Source organism: Trachinotus anak, unplaced genomic scaffold (genome assembly GCF_046630095.1).
Source record: "Trachinotus anak isolate AG129_WGS33_773 ecotype Australia unplaced genomic scaffold, CSIRO_AGI_Tana_v1 ptg000012l, whole genome shotgun sequence".
NCBI lineage: Eukaryota > Metazoa > Chordata > Actinopteri > Carangiformes > Carangidae > Trachinotus > Trachinotus anak.
Window position 1 is genome coordinate 2,739,911 of NW_027273863.1, and position 20,461 is coordinate 2,760,371.

Consider the following 20,461-nt stretch of genomic DNA (forward strand, 5'->3'; position numbering starts at 1 on the left):
TAAGTACCTGCTGATCGGACAGGTGTGAGCAGCATCAGCCAATCAGCAACACTGGGGGGCTCCTGAAGTCAGTGAGTCAGTGTCACCACTAGATGGAGCCACAGCATAGTCAGACACAGGTCTACTCTCAGAGCTGCTGTTGAGTCCAGTTGTCTCAGTTCTATCTAATTGAGTTCTTCAGTGTTGTATTGTTGTCATGTCTTGTCACTGGAACAATCACATTACTCCTCTGCCTCAGACACTGGCTCCCTATTCAATTTCAGACTGATTTTGAAATTTTATTGCTGACCTTTCAGGCTTTAAATGGCCTCGAGTTACATCTCAGATCTGCTGACATGGTATAAGCCCACCTGAGAACTGAGATCTGTGTAAGGAGCCCTACTGGTCCCCCCAGGTCAAGGTTTGTGACTGAGGGTGACGGGGTGTTTACTTTGTGCTTTTATTTTTCTGTGAAGCACTTTGCAACTTTGTAAGGAAAAGTGCTATATAAATAAACATATAATTATTATCATTATTATTTTAGCTTGGTTGGATGGTTGGTTGGTTGGTTGCTCCCCAAACTCTCTTCCTGAACTAAACACTGGACACAAACTCACAGGTGAAAACAGAAAGTGCTTTGCATGAAGTCAGAGTCAATCTATGAATTATAAATAGACACATACTGTTGTCATCATAAATTTAGAATCAATATTTACTGTAATCAATATGTTATGCATGAAAAACTAAACTTAAATTGAATTCAATTCAAATAGTAATTTCAGTTTATTTTACTCTTTCCGTTTAACAGGAAGAGTTAAACGGAAAGAGTCAGAGACAGATGATGAATCAGCAAGTGATCTCTCTTCATCAAGCAAAAAAGAGAAACATTTTTGAGATTCAAAAGGGTTATGAGTTGGAAAAGGTTGGGAACCACTGGTTTATTTATTTGTCTAATTGGGTCGCAGGCAGTGCTTTTAATGCAGAATCTATTTACACATTAAATATATCATTTTATAACGTTTATTTATTTAATTAATGTTAATATATAATTAAGTACGACAGTAAAGTTTGTAATTACCCTGAAGATCATTTCACAAACTGATAGAATCACTCATCTCTGTTACTGATGGACTCTCTCATGTGTAATATACATTAAATAGATCTGGAGTCTCTTTAACAGCCTTAAAACTGGATCATTAATGCCCCAGAAAGTTTGTCTTATCAGTCATGTTGTCCACAAAAGATACAATTAGAAACAATTAGAAAAACCTGCAGGTGTTTCTTCTTTGACCTTCCACTTCTATATCTAATTTTCTCCTTTGTCAGTGGAGATTTTCAGCACAATCTTGGAGTCTTGTGAGGTTTAGCTGTTTGTGTTTGCTGTATTATCTGAGTGTCAATATTGGCAGTGTAAACATATTCAGAGGGAAACAGATTGTTCCTAGAGTTTGACCTTTGCTAATGTTCATGAGACAAGACAGAAACCAAACCAAACAGTTTGACACCATGTTGGATTAAAACATGACAGGGTGACCCAGTCAGCACATTCAATAAGGTCAGATTTCTTTCAGTGTCACCATCAGGACAAAATAAAGTTTCTACCTCTCAGACTGTGCTGTGGCAGACATTTAATAAACAACTAAGCACATTCATGCTCAAATGTTTTTCCTGAGCAAAGGCTCCAACAGGTGGATCCTTCATGGCCCAACATATCCCAAGATTCATAATAAAAATAATATGTCAGTAAGCACCACTGACAGAGATCCTGAGGATCACACTGTTAAATGTAAATATGCGTTTCACCTCAGTTCAACAGTAACGGTACAACTGTTAAAACCAAGGACCATAAAACCTCAAGCTTTTGTGAAGTTTCATGTTGTCAAGGTTGCTTGGTGATAGGCGCCAACGGTAAGGGTGAGAACAGCTTGGTGACCCAAAGCGAAAATGCTCCGTAGAGCAAAGGCCGAACCTTCTCATTTCAGTTCTGCTTTCACGGTCTATGAGGAGCCACACCTTCATAGACTGCATCCTCTGAAAGATGTGGCCCCTGAATTGGGACACAGCTACTGTCAGAGCAAACTGAGAACCTCACATCCTCACTTCCACCAAGATGGAGGACAAGTGATTAAAAACACAAGTGATTAATTATTAGGATCCTCCCTGGAACTGGGTTAATTGCTTTACATTTTTTCCTATGTGTCACATCTGTGCCGACACTGCAACACCAAGCAAAAGTCATTTATATTTTATATACAGTATGCACCACTAACCACATAGGAGAGCTGTGTCCTACTTCTTCAGGTCAGTCATGAGTATTGTTGCCATGGCTAACTGCAGCTAAACATCTGTGAATGGTGGTTAAACTGAATAGAAGTATGTTTGATGTGTCCCACAGCATTTCATGGAATAAAAAAGAATAAAGGAATGTTTACTACACAGGTCACCAGGTTTTCTCAGGTCTAAACAGCTGGTCTAAGCAGCCATCGTATGTTGATAAAACTGTATTTCCTATGCTGGTATCTAGAAAGATACTCAATGGACCAACCCAAACTGCCTCCTGGGAAAATCCTTTATTCATCCTTATATTCCAACCATTAAAAATTGACATCCATGACTTTCATAGCAGCAGATGGATCTATGAAGGTGGCTGAGAGGTTGCAAAAGAAATGACTGCCCTGTGTAGCTTTCATGCACAGACAGCCTGCAGGTTACAACATCAACATGGTCAGAGTCACAGAGAGATGGATGTGATGGTGCGATATATAGTATTCTGATTGTCTGCTTTGTTTTGTTTTCTGCTTTTGTAATCTCGGCATCATTAAGGGTCACCCCTAAATGTATCTCCGAGAAAATAAATAAAGGTTGATGATAATGATATTGACTGTGGTTGCACCCAGAAGAACTATTAGCAGGATAATGTTATTTCGGAACTGTTACAAATAACTGCTGCTGAAATAACACTATTAACATCTAATCTTCCACAGGTGTGGTTCAGGTGTTGTTAGGCTGAAACACAAAAACAAGTTGGTTGAGATAGAGCATGGTTTCACTTGTCTCCTTGTATCTACATGTACAGAATGGGTATGTGCTGCACAGGTACACCATCATTACAAAAGATGGACACTATACACTGAGAAGGATCATCTACAGCTGATCTTCAGTATGTTCTCTATGGGAGTCACATTAGCAGGACACAGTCATCAAGAGAACCACTGTTACCATGAAGCAACACAATCCAATGCCAATTCTGTTTGAAACCAGAGGTTTGGTTACATATTAAGGACTAAGGGTTTTTTTTGCTAGCACAAGACCACGCTAGCTAACACGACTGAAATCTAAAACAGGATAATTTTAAATGTGTTTTAAATGTGGAAACAGGCCATCTGGGATTTTATTCTGAGTACAGTTAAAACACATCTACCAGATGAGCTATAGTGACTGATCAGCTCATCAAATTAATAATAAGAGATTTAAGACTTGGTGTAATATTTGTGTGTTTTGTAATTGCAGCTTTGGTCTTGAGATTGTCTGGTTTTGTAGTCCAGTAAAGAGAAAATGACTGCATGGATCTGTTTTTCAGAATCTCCTTGATGAATGAAGAATCCTCTAACTTTGGATGTCTCCTTTAGATATCTGTCTATGTTACTGATGTGACTTTAAAACCAATGAAAGTTCTTGGTCTACTCGCTGTTTTAAGAGACAGTGAATCTAACTTTAACTTGAGAAAAGGGCCCAACCAACCAATATAGTCTTTAACACTGGGTGCTCCTTCAGTGTATAATGGCAAGGACAAACATCCCAGGCATTTCCACTGGTACATCCAACTATACCTGTCGTTCCTGCCAGATCACCCACAATCTCAGTCTGTCTCTCTAATATATCCACATGGATGAAGGAAGGCCACCTTCAACTATACCTGTAAGACTGAACTCTTAGTCATCATGACCAATCAGTCTCTTCATCATGCTATCAATATCAAAATTGCTGCCTCATCTCTGACCCCAACCAAGGTCTAGAGAAATCTGGGTGTCATGTTTGACCACCAGCTATTCTTCTCTGACTATGTTGCATCAGGTCATACCTGACTCAGTATACCACCCAGCTCTTGATCCAGGGTTAGGGTTGGGGTTATCTCTCACCTCCACTACTCCAATGCCCTTCAAGTGGGGCTTCCTTCATGCACAGTGAAACCCTTACAGATGGTCCAGAATGCAGCAGCTGGCCTTTGATAAGCTGAAAAAGACTCATGTCACCTACCAAACCCACAGCTGTACATTTATTCACACTCAGAAAACATCTTGTGACACTGATTAGAAATATCATCAGAAATATTTCTAATGATCCAAAGCAGAGTAATAGGGTGAGTGAAACGAGCATCCACAACTCTGCTAAGGTCATCCTGCAAACTGCTCCTGTGAAAATCCCTCTTCTATGTTTTATGATATGAACATGCAGTTGTCATGGATACTGTTGTCACTCAGCCGTGGTGAGAGTGGCATTGTATGTTAGTGTGGAGCTGGGGGAGGGGCGGCAGAGAGAGGAAGTTGGAGAGAGAATCCTCTCATTATGTAATATTTGGAGTTAACACAGAGGATTAGTCACGCATCTGTCACACAATCTGCACAGGAGCAGATTAACAACACACATATTTACAGCAACAACCTTCATATTCAACACAACCCTCATGTTCAACACAATCTCCGTGTTCAACACAACTTTCATGTTCAACACAATCTCCATGTTCAACACAACCTTCATGTTCAACACAATCTCCATGTTCAACACAACCTTCATGTTCAACACAACAGGTTCTCTCTCCTCCCCTCTGTCAGTGGCCAAGTCTGTGAAGTAGACAGCCCATTCAGATTCATCAGAGCCACACGCACACACACACACGCACACACACACACACACACACACTGCCTTTGAAGGGGACATGGCATTGTTAGCCATGTTTGTGGCTGTGTGGTGCTGCTGCCAGTTCTGGGTCATCTGTCGTCTCATTAATATCCTGTCCTAATTCATCAGACAGTGGACAAGGGCATGAAAGCCTGAAGACCGGATGGACCAAGGTCCAAACAGGACCAGGACCAGCAACAGGACCAAAAACAACTCAGTGTATTAATTACTGTTGGGAACAAAAACCAATTTTGAGAATAGAATTGAAAAAATTTAACAAAAAAAAGTTGTGATTGTCACAATAAACATTAATAATAATTAATTAATCTTAATTAATCATAATTAATTGATACTGTCAGAATTGAATTTATTGTCTCATGGGAGGTTTGAATAGTTTTCATAGTCTGTGTGAGAATAGGTTTGACCTTAGGTTGATTTTAAAGTTGAAGCATAAAGTCCAAAAACAGTCAGGGGTCAGGCAGGATAACAGGCTCAAAATGAGACAGTCAGTCAAAGTGTGAGGGGAAGTGGGCCTGTGGGAGTACAGGGACTGACTGGGGAAAGGGAAACAGGTAAGCGAGGGGGAGGGAGGAGTCAGGTTACTGGGGTAACTACAGGGCAGTAACAAGAGGAGAGTCAGAGCAGGGGAACACAGGAAGTCAGGAATGAGACAGAGCTGAGAAACTGTTGGAAACTCATAGTTTATTAGAAACTGATTATGGTTTAGTCAGTTACTTGAATCAATATTTATCCAAAGCTCTTTACATCACATTACATTCATCTAGTAGACAGTGAATGGTTATATGACCATAGAAGATGAAAACAAAAACAAACAAAAATAAAATGGAAACTGAATCTCACAGAAATCAGACAGGGAACAATAATGAACAAGGATTTTGGCTTCTGAAAACTGCTCTTCAAAGTTCTAAACAACACATCAAAAACTATTGATATTTTTTCACCGGATCATTGGATTGCCAACAACTGTTTTCAACACAGGAGAATTGATTATTAATCGTATAAGACTGAATTTATTGTCATGGATTGATTTTACGAAGTTTCCAAAATGATCAAGTTCAATTCAAGGCTGGAATTGAAAGGGATACGGATGTATCACATTGGAGCCCTAGCTGGAACGACACAACACTACCCTCTCTATCATGCAGCATTCCCCAGGTATTTAATCTCTGCTGTATACAATATCCTTTGATGGCAGCAAAACATTTTTCAGAAACAACAGGTGAATTGAAGACAGGAGCCCGGTGGTGATGGTGAGCTGTGCCAAGAATTTACCAAGGAACCTTGGTTTACTTACGTGGCAGTTTGTCAATCTCAGATGGTTCTGAATCTTTCTTTATCAGTAAAACAAAAATGTCGCCTGTTTTCATTAACTGAGTTTGTGGTTGTCTCTTTGATTTCGTCTCTTTTTCTAAGCCTCAGTAATGCCCCCCCTTGCACCGACCCTCTTCCCTCACTGCAGCTGAGACACTGAAAGAGACAGAAACAGAAGAGCTGTTTAATGGCCAACTCTCCAACAAAGACCATCCAGCTTATGGTTGGTGATGATTAGGACTCTAACAAAGGAGTGCTGGTAGAGACACCAACAAACAGCCAAACACTGTTACATAAGGCCATCAGCAGTGAGCACCACACATCCTCTGCCAAATGCAGCAGCACTGATTTATAATGCCTGTGTCATAGAATCTTAAATCTATGACACAGCCCCCCCCCCCACCCCCTTGCAATTTCAAGATGGCCAGCATTTCCAGGATAGGAATATTTAACAACTTTACCCACTAGACAGATTTCAATGACTTTGCAATCAAACCCCATGTTTCGATAATGAGGATGTCAAACTCTTGAGTTTCTTCAGAGATTTTTTTGTCCAATTTCTAATATGTAATGTGAATGAAAAAAATGCATAAAAGACAATTTAACTGTGTCAACCATTTATTATTACTGATTAACCAAAAGTTCTGTAAAAGTCGACAGTCTACTTATTTTATTCATTCCTTAAGTCAGCATTAGTAGCTAACATTAGCTTGTTAGCTTGCTATGCTAACTCACTAGCGTGCTAGGCTAGTTAGCAAGCAACTGAATTACACCCTTTGACATTTCAAAGGCACATTGTTAATATGCTGATGCTGTTATATAATATTTACCATGTTCACCATCTTAATTTAGCATGTTAGCATGCTAACATTTGCTAATTGGTACTGAACGTAAAGTACAGCTGAGGCTGATGGGAATGTCATTAGTTTAGCAGGGAGCTAGTCCTAAACCAATGAAAATTCTGATCTGATGATGGCGCTAGAGGAAAAATCAGCATAGTCTGGAGGACTCAGCTTTTCTACCTACCATACCATTTATTTACTTACTTATTATTTATTTATCTGTGTACTTTCCCAAAGTCTTTTATTTCTATTGTCTTTTCACATTTCTCAGTGCATTGCTGTTTCATTGTGTAAAAGAGAGTGCTGTCTTTCAAAGTGTGTCATGGATCAACATTTCTCCCATTGGTTGATTGAAATCAGGGGGGTGGATGTATGGACTATACTGTACATGCTTTGCTCCCAGACCTCTCAACAGAAAACGACACCTCCAGTCAAGAGATCGTTAGACAACTGAGAGTCTTAGCTAATCAAGCTGATTAGAGCATCACCAAAGACATTATGATTCCTGCACCAGTTTCACTGAATTGTGAAGACATTTCACAAATGAAACAAAAACCATGGTTATGGAAAGAGTTGTGGAAAAGAGGAAACTTTGAGACATCTGTAGATTTAAATTGTTTTTATTGATAAAATTTCGACCATTCATGATATGACAGATCCACAAAAATATTTTTCCTATGACGTGACAGCAGTTTAAACACACCAAAAGCTGATTTTTTAAAGATTATTTCATATATGACATTGATATAAAAGCTAAAAGGTGACATTGCTCAGGTTTCTCATGAATATCTGCCACTGATCTCAGTTCAGTTAGATGGAGCACTGATTATAGGAGTATTGATTAAGCGTAATTATTTACTGAAAAAGTCTATGGCCTGTGTTGATAGTGAAGCTTCTGTTAATGTAAAGTTATACATCGATCTGTTCACTTCTTTACAACATTACAACCAGCTCTGTCTTTCATGAGTCTCACAGACAGAGTTTAATGCACTCAGGTGTTAGGTAGTTCAGTTGTCATGGTTCATATAAAAAGCTCTGGAGTCACTGACAGATTGAGCTAAAGTCGCATCCACAGTAACACAGATACAAAAAGACTCAACACAGAATCAGATCAAGTGTTTTATACTAACATGCATTAATGTGGACACGACCTCAGGCTGTCCTCTCATCCAATACTAGATACAACTGTCTCTCACAACAAACTGCAGTGTTTCATAGCATTGCCATCATGAGGTGATCACAAGTCTAAAGTCTACCTGACTCACTGCTGGTGTGATCACTGTGTCTCAAACTGACAAAATGAGGCATCAATAAAAAAACAAACTGCAACAATCTGAGCATCCATCTGCATGACAATGCACAGCACAATCAAATGCATAGGAGGAGCTTGAGGAAACTGACGAAGCCTTTTTAAACAAGGCAAGACATATTATTCATGTCTTTTAAAAGATGGATTATTATTTTTTTATATTATTTATATTACTTGATAAATATCTTTGCATGTAATTTATATAGAAGCAAATCTGTCTCACCAGATTTTAAATTCAAAAGACAGAATTTCTAGCTCGGAATACTTGCATAGAAATTACACATCTGAATTTTTTAAATTCTGAATCAACTGAATTTTCAATAACTCATTATTTTTCAAAATTCAGAAAGAAAAAATCAAGCTATATGTATGATAATCATATATATTCAAGTTGCTCAAATTCAACAGGCCAAATTCAGATCCTAAAATTGATTCTGTCTCAAAATTAGCCAACGTCCAGCCAATGAAGTTACTTGTCATGTGACAGATTTGTTGTCAATTTATTTGTTTGTGTTGATTGAAACACCTCAAATTATTCAAATTTCCTATAATAACACAAACATAACTTCTGCTTTTAGAATATTTAAAATCATATTTTTGATGTTTTGTCCCTGACTGTCTCATCGTCTGACGCTGGACATAATGAAATCATTTTGATTCTGAGTTGTAGACCAGCCACAGAGTGATGTCTGTCCCATGGTACCTGTGTTAGCTTGGCTTCTTCTGTCTGTGCTATGTCAGTGTGGGACATTTGATGTGTGATGCTCCATAGTGTCAAAGCTTAAGTTATTTTATTCAAGATACATCCAGGTGGTCTATGTCATAGGAAGTGTAAGCAGATAGACTTATGTTCTACTTTCCAAGCTGACGTTGTTGGGGCTAATATAAGCTAAGTAAAGGCTGCACACGGAGTAAGAAGGTTCAGGAAAGGAGGAAGAGTAAGTGAAGGGAGAGGGGAGCCATGAAAGTGAAGTGGGGTTCATTTGAAGGAGGCGCGGACCTGACGGCCCTTCAGAGGCTGAGGAGGTCTGTAGTTGTCCACCATGCAGCATGGAGCTTCTCCATCTGCAGTGAACAAGAGGCTGCGGAACCTGGCCATCTGACGAGAGAGGAGACACAAGGAGGAAGGTGATTAAGGTCTGATGTATGTTGTCTGAGTCTCACCTGTGTCCACCAAATGACAGGTGTCAGGTGTTGAGGGCAAACTTCAGATCAGTGAATCTGTGTCCTTAAATGTGCAGTCCCTCACTCAGATCTGAAAGCAGGAGGATCTGTCTGAGAGTCAGCTGCTCCTTGCTCCTCCTTCTCTCTTCTAACAAAAACTGACTTTAACACAAACTATCAACTGACTATTAAACAGGTCCTGCCAAAGATTCCAGACGTAGTTCTCACAGACTGGTTAGCCGTGACAGAGCCCCTCATAGGACCCCCTCAGAGCACATGGTCGTGAGCCTACACAGCACATGTGGAGAGGTCAGTTTTGTTTTCAGCAAGAGCCTCTCTTTTTTTTGATCAAGGTATTTTTATTTAGTTTTACAAATTAGTTTACAATTTAACATAGGAACAAAAGAAATGACCACAAATCCCATTCACCCCCCACAAATACCAGACTTACAGAGTTCACAGTATAACATCTGTAGTTCAAAATACAGAATTCACATAGCCAGAAAAAAAAAAAAAAAAATAATAGTAAAAAAAATAAAAAATTAATAATAATAATGACAGAGGACAACAACAGAAGTTTACAGTACTATATTGTCTGCCTCCATATCTTCAACAAACATTAAGAAAGGCTGCCAAATGTTATAAAATTTTTTAGTAGACCCCCTGATTGTGTATCTGATCTTCTCCAACTTGATATGGTACATGATTTCCTTAACCCAATGACTGTATGTTGGAGGTGCTGCGTCTTTCCATTTCAGTAATATCAGTCTCCTAGCTAGCAGAGAGCAGAAAGCCACCATTATTCTCTCCCACATCTCAAGATGGGAGTCTATCTGGGTTACACCAAAAAGCGCAATGAAGGGAGATGGCACAATCCTTTTTGCAAAGATCTTAGAAAAGGTCTCAAAGATGGACTGCCAGAAAGTGCAAAGCTTTGGACATGTCCAGAACATGTGCAAGAGAGTAGCTGGATCTTGCCCGCTTCTATCACAAGTGGGGTCTATATCAGCTTTGATCTTAGAGAGTCTAACTTTAGACCAGTGCAGACGGTGTACAATTTTAAACTGAATGACAGCATGTCTAAGACAAATGGACGACGAAAAAATCTCCTGTATTATTTTGTTCCAAGTGTCGTCTGTGATTTGCTCATTTAAATCTGTCTCCCATTTATTTTTGAGGAGGTCCAAAGGCATTAAGTTATGAGAATACAGTATTTCGTATATTGTGCTAATAGTTCGTTTTTTGACTAGTTTACAATCAAAAATTGAGTCCAACAGACCAGTTGGAGGACGTAAGGGAGAACATTTAAAGTTTGAGAATACAAAATTCCGAAGCTGCAGGTATCGATAAAGATGTGATTTGGGAATGTGGCAATGAGGCAAAGCTGCCATCAATATACAGATCAGACAGTGATATCATACCTCTTCTGGACCACATATCAAAGACCTCATCTATTAATGATGGAACAAACATATGATTCATAGCAATTGGTGTAGCCTGAGATAAATCTGTAAGAGCGAAGGATCGTCTAAATTGGTTCCAGATCTTGATTGAGTGCAAAACAATCAGGTTAGAGGTAAAGTTAGAAATGGGCTGTGTAAATGGCAACTTAGAACACAGTAAGGCTTTGAAACTTGATATCTGATTATTTAATTTGGTAAAAAAAGACTTAGTTAAAAAGATGGGAAGGCACTGAAATATATATAAAAATTTGGGAAGTATGTTCATTTTACTGTATTAATTCTTCCACCCAGAGAGAAAGGCAGGGGATCCCATCGTTCGATATCCTGATTTAAGTTTGATAACAGGGGCTGATACTTAGCAGCATAAAGATCTTTATGTTTATCTGTAATCCATATGCTGAGGTATTTGAATTTTTTAGGGCTAATTTTAAAGGGTAGTGAATTTAAGGATGTCTCGTCATTACTAGTGCCAACAGGCATCAGCTCACTTTTTTGAACATTGGCCCTGTAGCCGGATAATTTGCCAAATTCTGTTAGTAAGACCATTAGCTTAGGAAGACTCAAAAGGGGTTGTGATATATATAGTAGCATGTCGTCCTCATAAAGCGAGACTTTGTGCTCCTCCCCTGCTCGTTGGATTCCTCTGATATCAGTATTTTGCCTCAGAGCTAGAGCTAGTGGTTCCATTGCAACCGCAAAAAGAAGCGGCGACATGGGGCATCCCTGTCTTGTACCATGTTTAAGCTCAAAAAAAGGGGACAAATTATTATTAGTACGAACGGCAGCCTCCGGAGAGGTATATAAAAGTCTGATCCATGATATGAATTTATTGCCAAATCCAAACCTCTCCAGCATGCTGAAAAGATAGCCCCACTCCACCCGGTTGAACCTCCACCCCTTTTCAGCATCAAGTGAGAGGACAACCTCTGGCACATCAGGTGGAGAGGGGCTGTAAAGGATGTTATAAAGGTGTCTGATATTGAAAAAAGAGTAACGATTCTTAATAAAACCTGTTTGGTCAGGTGATATAATGGAAGGAAGAACACTCTCCAGTCGGCGTGCCAGAACCTTGGCAAGGATTTTCGCATCAGCGTTAAGGAGAGAAATTGGGCGGAATGAATTGCACTCTAGAGGGTTTTTCCCTTTTTTGAGAGTTACAGAGATTACTGCTTGGCGCATGGTCGGATGTAAGGTCTTAAGTGAAAGTGATTCTTCAAAAACTGACATTAGTAAAGGGGCAAGTTGGTCTGAGAATTTCTTGAAGAAATCTGTCGGATATCCGTCCGGCCCTGGGGACTTGCTGCTTTGCATAGATCTGATTGCAGATATTATTTCCAGGGCCGAGAAGTCTTTCTCCATTGAATCAGCTATGTTTGGGTCTATGGACGGAACATGTAGGGATCTTAAAAAATCCTCCAACACAGAGGGTGTAGTTGGACAGCAAGAGCCTCTCTGAGGCCAACCAAGTGTCTATGGGCCCCCAAACTCCTCTAATGGTCACTGATACTTGACTGGAAGATTCTGAGCTGAACAAGCCTGAAAGGCCTTCTCCAGATGGACCCAGAGAACCATGTCAGTATGCAAGACCTCCACTTTTATCTGCCAGCACACTGTGTTAGGACACAGGAGACTCTGTTGACCAACCAGCTGTGTATCAGCTTCCACAGTCACTGGAACAGAGAGTAGTGTGTGTGTGTGTGTGTGTGTGTGTGTGTGTGTGTGTGTGTGTGTGTGTGTGTGTGAGATACAACCTGGGCCACAAGTACACAGTACTTCAGAGACAGGTCTATGACATCACATTCAGGGAACATACAACTGGTTAAACTGCTTTTGAACGCAGTACATGACCTGTCTTAACAAACTAGGCTACACCAACAACCACATCAACGTTTGGACACCCAACATCTGCCCACCAATCAGAACTAAATATGCTTTGTCTGGATATAGAATCATTTATGAAATGCAAACAGGTTGCAAAGTGTGTGTTGCATAGGAACCAGAGTGATGAAACAGTCCCATGAGCTCCTGTATCCTCAGCTGAGAACAGGAAACAGGAAACCCTGACTACCTGGTCCACATTAGACGATGAGCCAGTGGACTTCAATGCTCTCAGCTGGTTCACTTTATCTTCAGCCGCCCCCCACCCTGCCTGACACCAAAACTAGTCCCACGTTGAAACTGTCCCAACCAAGAGTCTATATTGTCTGGAGTAGTGTGTGTGTGTGTGTGTGTGTGTGTGTGTGTGTGTGTGTGTGTGTGTGTTTGGAAAATGGCTAAAGCAGCATTGTGGCATAAACAACAGCTCCTCTGGGAGTCATTTAGCCTTTAGCTAGCTGCTGGACCTGCAGGCTCAGTCAGCAGTGCTCACTCCTCTCTGTGATGTCATGTTACACTTCTCTTTATCCTGTCTTCATTTCATTACAGAAAGTAAATTCTTCCATAAGAGCATGGCTTTATTTAAGGAAACCTGAGCATTAAGCTTCAGAGGAGGAGGCACGTCTCCCACTCTGTGGGGGTTTCTATCTCACATGACTGTTGAGTGTGGCATCGTTAATATGTAAAGAGATAGAGAGCAAACTGTCCAGTGGAGATACAGCAAGTCAGTGTAATCTAGATGAAACACAAGGCGCTCTGCTCAGACACGCCCTGCACTGAAGCATGATATGACATCTCTCACTGTGACCTTCACAATGTTCAGACCAACACTCAGCCTCTTTAAACAACTACATGGGAGGATGTCAAATCAAAAAGTGAAGTGTATGTAACCTTATAAAACACACCGTAGAAGACTAATTAGAGAGCTGGAAACAGCCAGCTCTCGTCATCCTGCAGTAACTGACTGTTTCTGTAGATTCATCGCAAAACACAGTCACATTTAAATGGGATAAGTTCAAAACACAAAAATATAAAGCCGCCAATCATGTGTTAACACATACAGAGCTGCCTATGGGGCTTCTTCAAAGATGGGTTGGGACTGCTGTCATGTAACCTCAGACCAAATGGAGAAGTGAGCCTACAGGGTGGTATGAAAGGGACCTGGGCCCCACTCCTTCACCCCACCCCAGAAAAATAACTTAAATTTAAATAAACTTTATATAGTGCTGTATATGTGAAAAGTAACACAATACAACTTCAAAACGACATCATACAAAAGTCATCATAAAAATACGTAAATTTACATAAATACATCTATACCACTGTAAATCCAGATAATTGAGCTAGAACACTATAAAAACTTGTTCACTAAAAAGACATCACTCATGCCCCCTGGAAATAAACCTTTAACTGCTTCCCTCACCAACATAACCACCCCCTCATCACTTCTCTGCCTATAAAACTAAACTACTGTGAGTGCTGCTGGAGTTTTGACCACGTTGGACTTTTCTGTTCTCCATGCACCTTGGCAGAAGGTGAGGTTGTTCCAGAAGCTTTACTTTGCTTCTATACTGTGTCTTTAGGTTTCTCAGACCAACACTTCCCACCTTTTAGCTTTCATCTGAAGCTGAATGCTTTGAGTAGCACACCAGACCAGACCACATGACTGAAGTCCTGGAATGACCCACAGAGCAGCAGGTAGCTGCCAAGAACATGTCTTTATTTAGGACGGCCACAAATACACACAGGCTCGGGTGTGCACATTCATGCACATAGACACATGTAGTATACATACACACACACACACACACACACACCCATATGACCTTCCTAGCTATATTTACAGTACATGTAGTGTGTAATCCAGCTGTGGCTTTACTTCAGTTGTTGTTATGTTTGGCTCTTGAGCCAAAGTTCAATTCTACATCTATTTGTTCTTTATCCTGTTGTACAGAGCAGAACAAACATCAACAGCTCAAACAAATGTCAAAAGAAGATGAGGGCTTGAACTTTGTATGAAACACCTGTATACAACTAAACATTAGAATGAATATAATTCCAGTATGAAATGATAATTACAATGCAAACTAAATTATTTGATTCAAGTTTTCCCCTAAGATGATGTGACAAAGCAGGAGCTGCCTGACCTTTAAAAACTGTCACAGAAACCACTGGTTCATCTTTTTACAGTCTTTACGAGACTACAGTTTGTTCACCTCAATGGTCCATCCAGTCTAAAGGAAGATATCCATGTGTTTTTGAATATAAAGCAGGTCTAGGTTCTATATTAATACTGTGAAAGTATCAAAGCCTCAGTCCACAGAGAAATGCACAAAGCCTGTATTCAGAAACTGAGCCTTAAAACCAGCCGTCAGGACTTCTGGAACTTTGTGATGTCACAACAAAGCAGTCATTGCCCCAAGCCCCGCCCACCTGGACCCACCATCCACCCTTCATGATTCACTTTTTCTGAGTGTTTACCTGAAATCTGCTATATTTTTATTGGATCACTCAGAAAACAGTCAGCCAATCAGAAGAGAGACTCTTAACCTGTTGTTACTAGAGCTCCAGAGAGAAGCCTGAGAGAGGAGATGTAAAACTACACTGAGATGGTTTTTGGTTCTTAAAACCACAAATATATCTTCAGATGGACTAACACTTCAGATAAAACAGTGTAAAACATGGATCTTTAAGATATATAATTATCTGTAATGACTGTTCACATACTCACCTGCAAACTGTACCTGGGGGATTTGCGGATGCTCTTTTCTTATGTAATGAACTTTATTTAAATCAACTGTTTGATGTAAAAACACAGCACTTACTTGTGCAGGGCTGACACTGATTGGCTCCTTGAGGACGATCCAGGTGACACTCTCTAACAGGGGGGGCGTGGTCAGAGAGCCATCGTAGGTCCAATAATCCAGAGAAGAAGGAAGAAGAGTCTTTGCATCGAAGTTGGCAAAGGTGGTCTGCTTCCCCTGTAGGAGCCAGTGAAGGAAGGAGAGAGGAGAGGGAGGGAGGAGGAGAGGAAGGATGGAAAGACCATGACTACGAAGTTTTCCAACCTTATAAATTACTTGTCATGGCACAAAGGTGTGTTGGTGAGTGTGGGACAGTTTTCTTTACCTTAGTCTTAATAGTATCCAAGGCATCCAGAACCTTCTGAAGTCTGGGGTTGGCAGCACCAATCTGAACACACACACACACACGCACACTTTTCATTATTTCTCTTTACCTTCCTCAGTCCCTCTCACCTCCACCTGCAGTGAAGTGACAGACTGATGGTTTGTCTCTGATGACTCACCTTGAGAAAGACCCCGACCACAGCGAGTCCATCAGGCTGGCTGGCTGCCTCTCCGAAGCTGGGGTACTTGGTGTTCCAGTGCACCAGGTGGAGCTAACGAGAGAAACAGTTTGACTTTACAGCTGCAGACAGACTTGTCTCCTCCGAATCGAAACATGATCAATACTGAGGATAAATAGTGAGACAGCAATCTAGACAGTGAGAGACCTGAGGGGCAGGTGCCTCTGTGATAGTGCAGGGCCAAATCCTGCCAATATCAAAGACTGTGTCTAATTATAGTAATCATACATATGTTAATATGTTCAGTGAGCTGTTTCAGCTCTTCATTTGTGAATTCTGTTTCCCTACAAGAAGTCTCCTCACACTGCAGTGCATACGGTTCAGGTGGAGGAATCTGAATCATGCCACGACACACAGCCCTGCAGACACCTACTGCTGCAGGAACTACCACAGAGGACTTTAGTTGCCTCTCAGCTGGAGCGGGCTCTCTGGGGCCTGATATGACAGGGGCCGCAACTTGAATGTGAAAAACATGTTTCTGTTTTAATTTTGTGAAATATTGTTTTGTGGAATAGTCTGATCAACCTCCTCAGGCCAACTTATAAATTACATATACAGGCATTCGAGAGAAATTTCTTGTTTCTAAGTTTGCAAGTTCAAATTGCACATTAAATAGGTTAATGGAAACACACCTACACTCAGTCTAAGTTTGTCACCATGACAACAATACTGTCATGACACTCCACAGGTGTGTAGTTGAGAACAAAATGAAGGCAGAGTTTAAAGATGGGTGTGGTCCAATCCTTGTCACTCATGTATAATGTAGAAATAATTAGTGAGTGCCGAACGTCAACATGTTGACAGGTGTTGCAGTTTGTGATCACATCACAAGATGGTCTCTAGTTTATTCTTTGTTTATTGACTGGAAAATAATCTAAAGACACTGGAGTCGACCAGTGAATCGCTCACTGCAGTTTATAATTAGAACAAATGACCACATCCAGGCTGTTTGTTCCATCTCATGACCTGATTTCTGTCGCTGGGTGTGGATGTTGTCAGCATCCCTGAATCACTACCTCACAGGGGAACTTGATGCCGTTGACGGTGTGCTCTGAGCCTCTGTCGTCACTGCCTCCCCAGTGGAAGTGAAACTGTCTCAGACGGTAGGTTCCAGAGATAGGTCCTCCAGTCAGAGCTGGGCAGAATGAAACAACAGAGAAAACATTCATTCAATATCAGCACAAACCTGAACATCATCAAACTGTCTGTAAGAATATTCCATTTGTTAACAGTCCATATAGCACTTTATTTATGTTGTATTTGAGGAAGTCAGGGAGGATCTAATAAAAGACACCACTGAGTTGCATTATGGGAAATGAATGAGTTCAACTCAGTCTCTGTTGCTTCAGTTTTGATCTTTCTATTTTTAATCTTTCTCTCGTGAGGCCACTGACTTTATGAAATGCAATAATAAATCACTGTTGGATTCTCACTTCAGGGTTTTCTCTGTTTTCATTAAACTAACTCTTCATTCTACCTTCTGTTTTCCTTCTGTTCATATCGGCTATAATAAAATCTGAGTGAATATTTTGCATGTTTCTTAAATAATAACACATTTAGATCCCATGATATTTATTGAATTAATGTTTTTTATGATGTGCACACAGATGAATGCTGAATAAACAGTGTTGGTGCAGTGGGGGAGGCCGTGCAGACGTCCTCTTTGACCTCCAGATAATGAGATGAGGTTGACCACGGTTAACTGAATGTGACATCATCACACACTCTTATCTGCTACAGTGCATACGGCAGGGGTGGAGGGGTGGAGGGGTGGAGGCGTAAACAGGACAGCGAGATAAAGTTAAAAGGAAATATCTTTATATATGTATGGACTACCTTATAGATTATATTACATTATATTATATTAACACTTGCGGCTGAGCTGTGCTTACTGGAACTGTCGGTGTCGTCCACAAAGTCCACCTGAAACGAGTGTCCGTTGTTGAGAATGCCCTTGGCATTGGAGGGGTCATACTTCAGTTTCAGAGCCTTCAGGGAGGGGTCATACTGGGCCTCCTTAGGGACAATGTTGATAGGAGACTGTCGGGGCCCATCGGCTACAGGGAAATCCTCCACCCATTTTTCGGGTCCTACAAATACATGTTCAGATAATAAATGTATATTTGTAAATATCACACTCTCTGACTGAGGAGCACCTGTGTTGTGTCCCTGCTTTATCAGGATGTATAGAAAGAAAATGATATAATGTATTAGATAATAAAGGTTCCACATTCAAATATCTACTTGGCAGCAGTCTGATGTTTACATTATTAACCACAGTGTAGCGACACTCAGTAAAAGTTAGTAAAATTACAGAATATCATGACAATGTACTTGAAATACAAAAGAACAGTGAAGTATCCTACTACCTGCTAACTATGCTTGTGTGATGTAAATAATAAATGAACACTTCACCACTGACAGGAAGAGAAATAATCATGTTGTCTGTCCTTATTTTATTACAAGCACTTTTTAGATCTGATTCTGAAGTTCCTGATGTATTAATGTCAGATAGCCCAGAGACCTTGTGTCTAACCATGACTTAGAGAAGTTTCTCCAGTCGGCTATCACAACACTCTCACCAGATAAGACCATGAGACAGCTCCAGCTCATTCAGGTGCTGCTGCTGTGGTTCTGACTAAAACTAAGAAACTAAAGAAACTAAGAAAACTAAACAGGGTGAAATGTGTTTCAGCCACTCTGCTGCTCACTGCTGGAACCAGTTTTTAATGGATAAAATCAAATCTGATCAAACGGTAACTGTCTTTAAAAAGAAGTTAAAAACTGCTCTTAAAAACTGTTCTCCTGTGCCTTCATTTAATCTTTTAATCTTTCACTTTAATTAGATTTTAGGCCTATCTGTTTCATACTGTCACTCATACTGTTTTCTTATTATGCTTTTCCTTCTGTTTTTATGCTTCCTTTATTTCTGTTAAGCACATTAAATGATCTGTGTGTGTGATAACGTGCCATACATAAATTTGCCTGACTGTGTATCTAAATGTTGTAGCCAGTTAATGTCAGTAGTTTAAACTCTTGCAACAGTTTAAAGTTTCTCCTGTGTTTCCATATAAAAGCTGCAGTTCCTCTGCGTGTTCAACTAACTACATGTTCAACTAACCCTGCTGTGAAGTTGAACATAATGCTGCTATGGTAATGTAATGAATAAAGTCATTAGATTGATGGTTGCTGATGCAGTATCCTGTGCTTAACCTGTTACACAGACACCTAAATCAAAGTGGGCCGGTCCTCACCGTTAGTTGGTCCGTATCCCCATCCGTGAGACATGGCTGCTCCCGCTGTATGCTACCCTGAGGACACAGGAGAATGATTAGTCCAAGTCAGTGCAGGTCGGAGGCAGAAGAGACCGGCGACAAAGATCTGGTGGCAGACACCCGCTGAGATGCCGCCGCTGGGCCTTATATAGTTCCTCAGGTCGGTGGGCTTGGCCAGCCGGTCATTCAGCGGGCCGGGCAATCAGGCGAACAGTGCAGCCATCCAGGGATGTGATGGTGGCGTCCTCCTCTCCTCTCTCCTCCTCCTCTCTTTTTTATTCAGAGGCAGACTACTAAAGAGATGCGATGGTGATTTTAATCCCCGGGTCTCTCCTCTCCCAGCGGAGATGGGTTAGTCTCTGATGCGCGCACATCATCCACACACATCCATCACATCCACATCACCAGCCCGGGCTGCTCTCGGCGGTGTTCCGGGATCGGGATTTGGTGCAACGCTGACAGGATTCTGCGGTTCTATCACGGCATCCTGAGATCGATATTTTCTTTCCACTTCTCTCCATCCTTCACTGGTCTCAGTTACGCGGTTCCTGGTTTGCTGCTTGTGAAGACTGCATGGGATGTGCGTGCCTTTGGCTCCCTGCAGGGCCGTACAAAACCTTTCTGAGGCCTAAAGAGTCCAAACCTCCAACTCACCACCAACCCCAACTCTCAGCAGATTATTAGACCTATAGCCTACACTTATTACCTGTAAAATAAAAAAGTATCACAAGCATACACACACATGACAGTCTATGCTTCTTTTAGTAGGCTGTCATTAGTCAAACCAGATGATTACACACATATACATACAGAGGACTGGTGGATCAGGACTCACTCTCTCCAGTGATGGCTACTCCAATGTCTGATGTGAATAAACTTTCATAAATACATTAAAATGTCTCTGAGTTATCAAAATTAAAACATTTTCTTTAGTATTCATTTATCCAGTTGACTGT

The 20,461-nt window shown here is 40.7% G+C and overlaps 1 protein-coding gene across 1 annotated transcript; it reads right to left on the reverse strand.

Annotated features, from left to right (window-relative positions):
• Positions 1-7,656: 7,656 nt before the first annotated feature.
• Positions 7,657-20,461, reverse strand: cahz (carbonic anhydrase). The gene is made up of 8 exons (XM_071491494.1): positions 20,341-20,461; positions 19,485-19,541; positions 18,123-18,320; positions 17,247-17,365; positions 16,171-16,263; positions 15,993-16,055; positions 15,689-15,844; positions 7,657-9,460 (listed from the first exon to the last, which is right to left on the reverse strand). Exons 2-8 carry the CDS (start codon positions 19,516-19,518, stop codon positions 9,341-9,343), a joined length of 783 nt encoding a protein of 260 aa, XP_071347595.1. The 5' UTR covers positions 19,519-19,541; positions 20,341-20,461; the 3' UTR covers positions 7,657-9,340.

Coding starts and splice junctions, on each gene's coding strand:
- cahz (XM_071491494.1), bottom strand. CDS start 19,518: ATGTCTCACGGATGGGGATACGGACCAACTAACG. Junction 16,264..17,246: donor GCATCAAGTTCCCCTGTGAG/GTAGTGATTCAG, acceptor TTCTCTCGTTAG/CTCCACCTGGTGCACTGGAA. Junction 9,461..15,688: donor TCAGTGTCAGCCCTGCACAA/GTAAGTGCTGTG, acceptor CTCTCTCGTCAG/ATGGCCAGGTTCCGCAGCCT.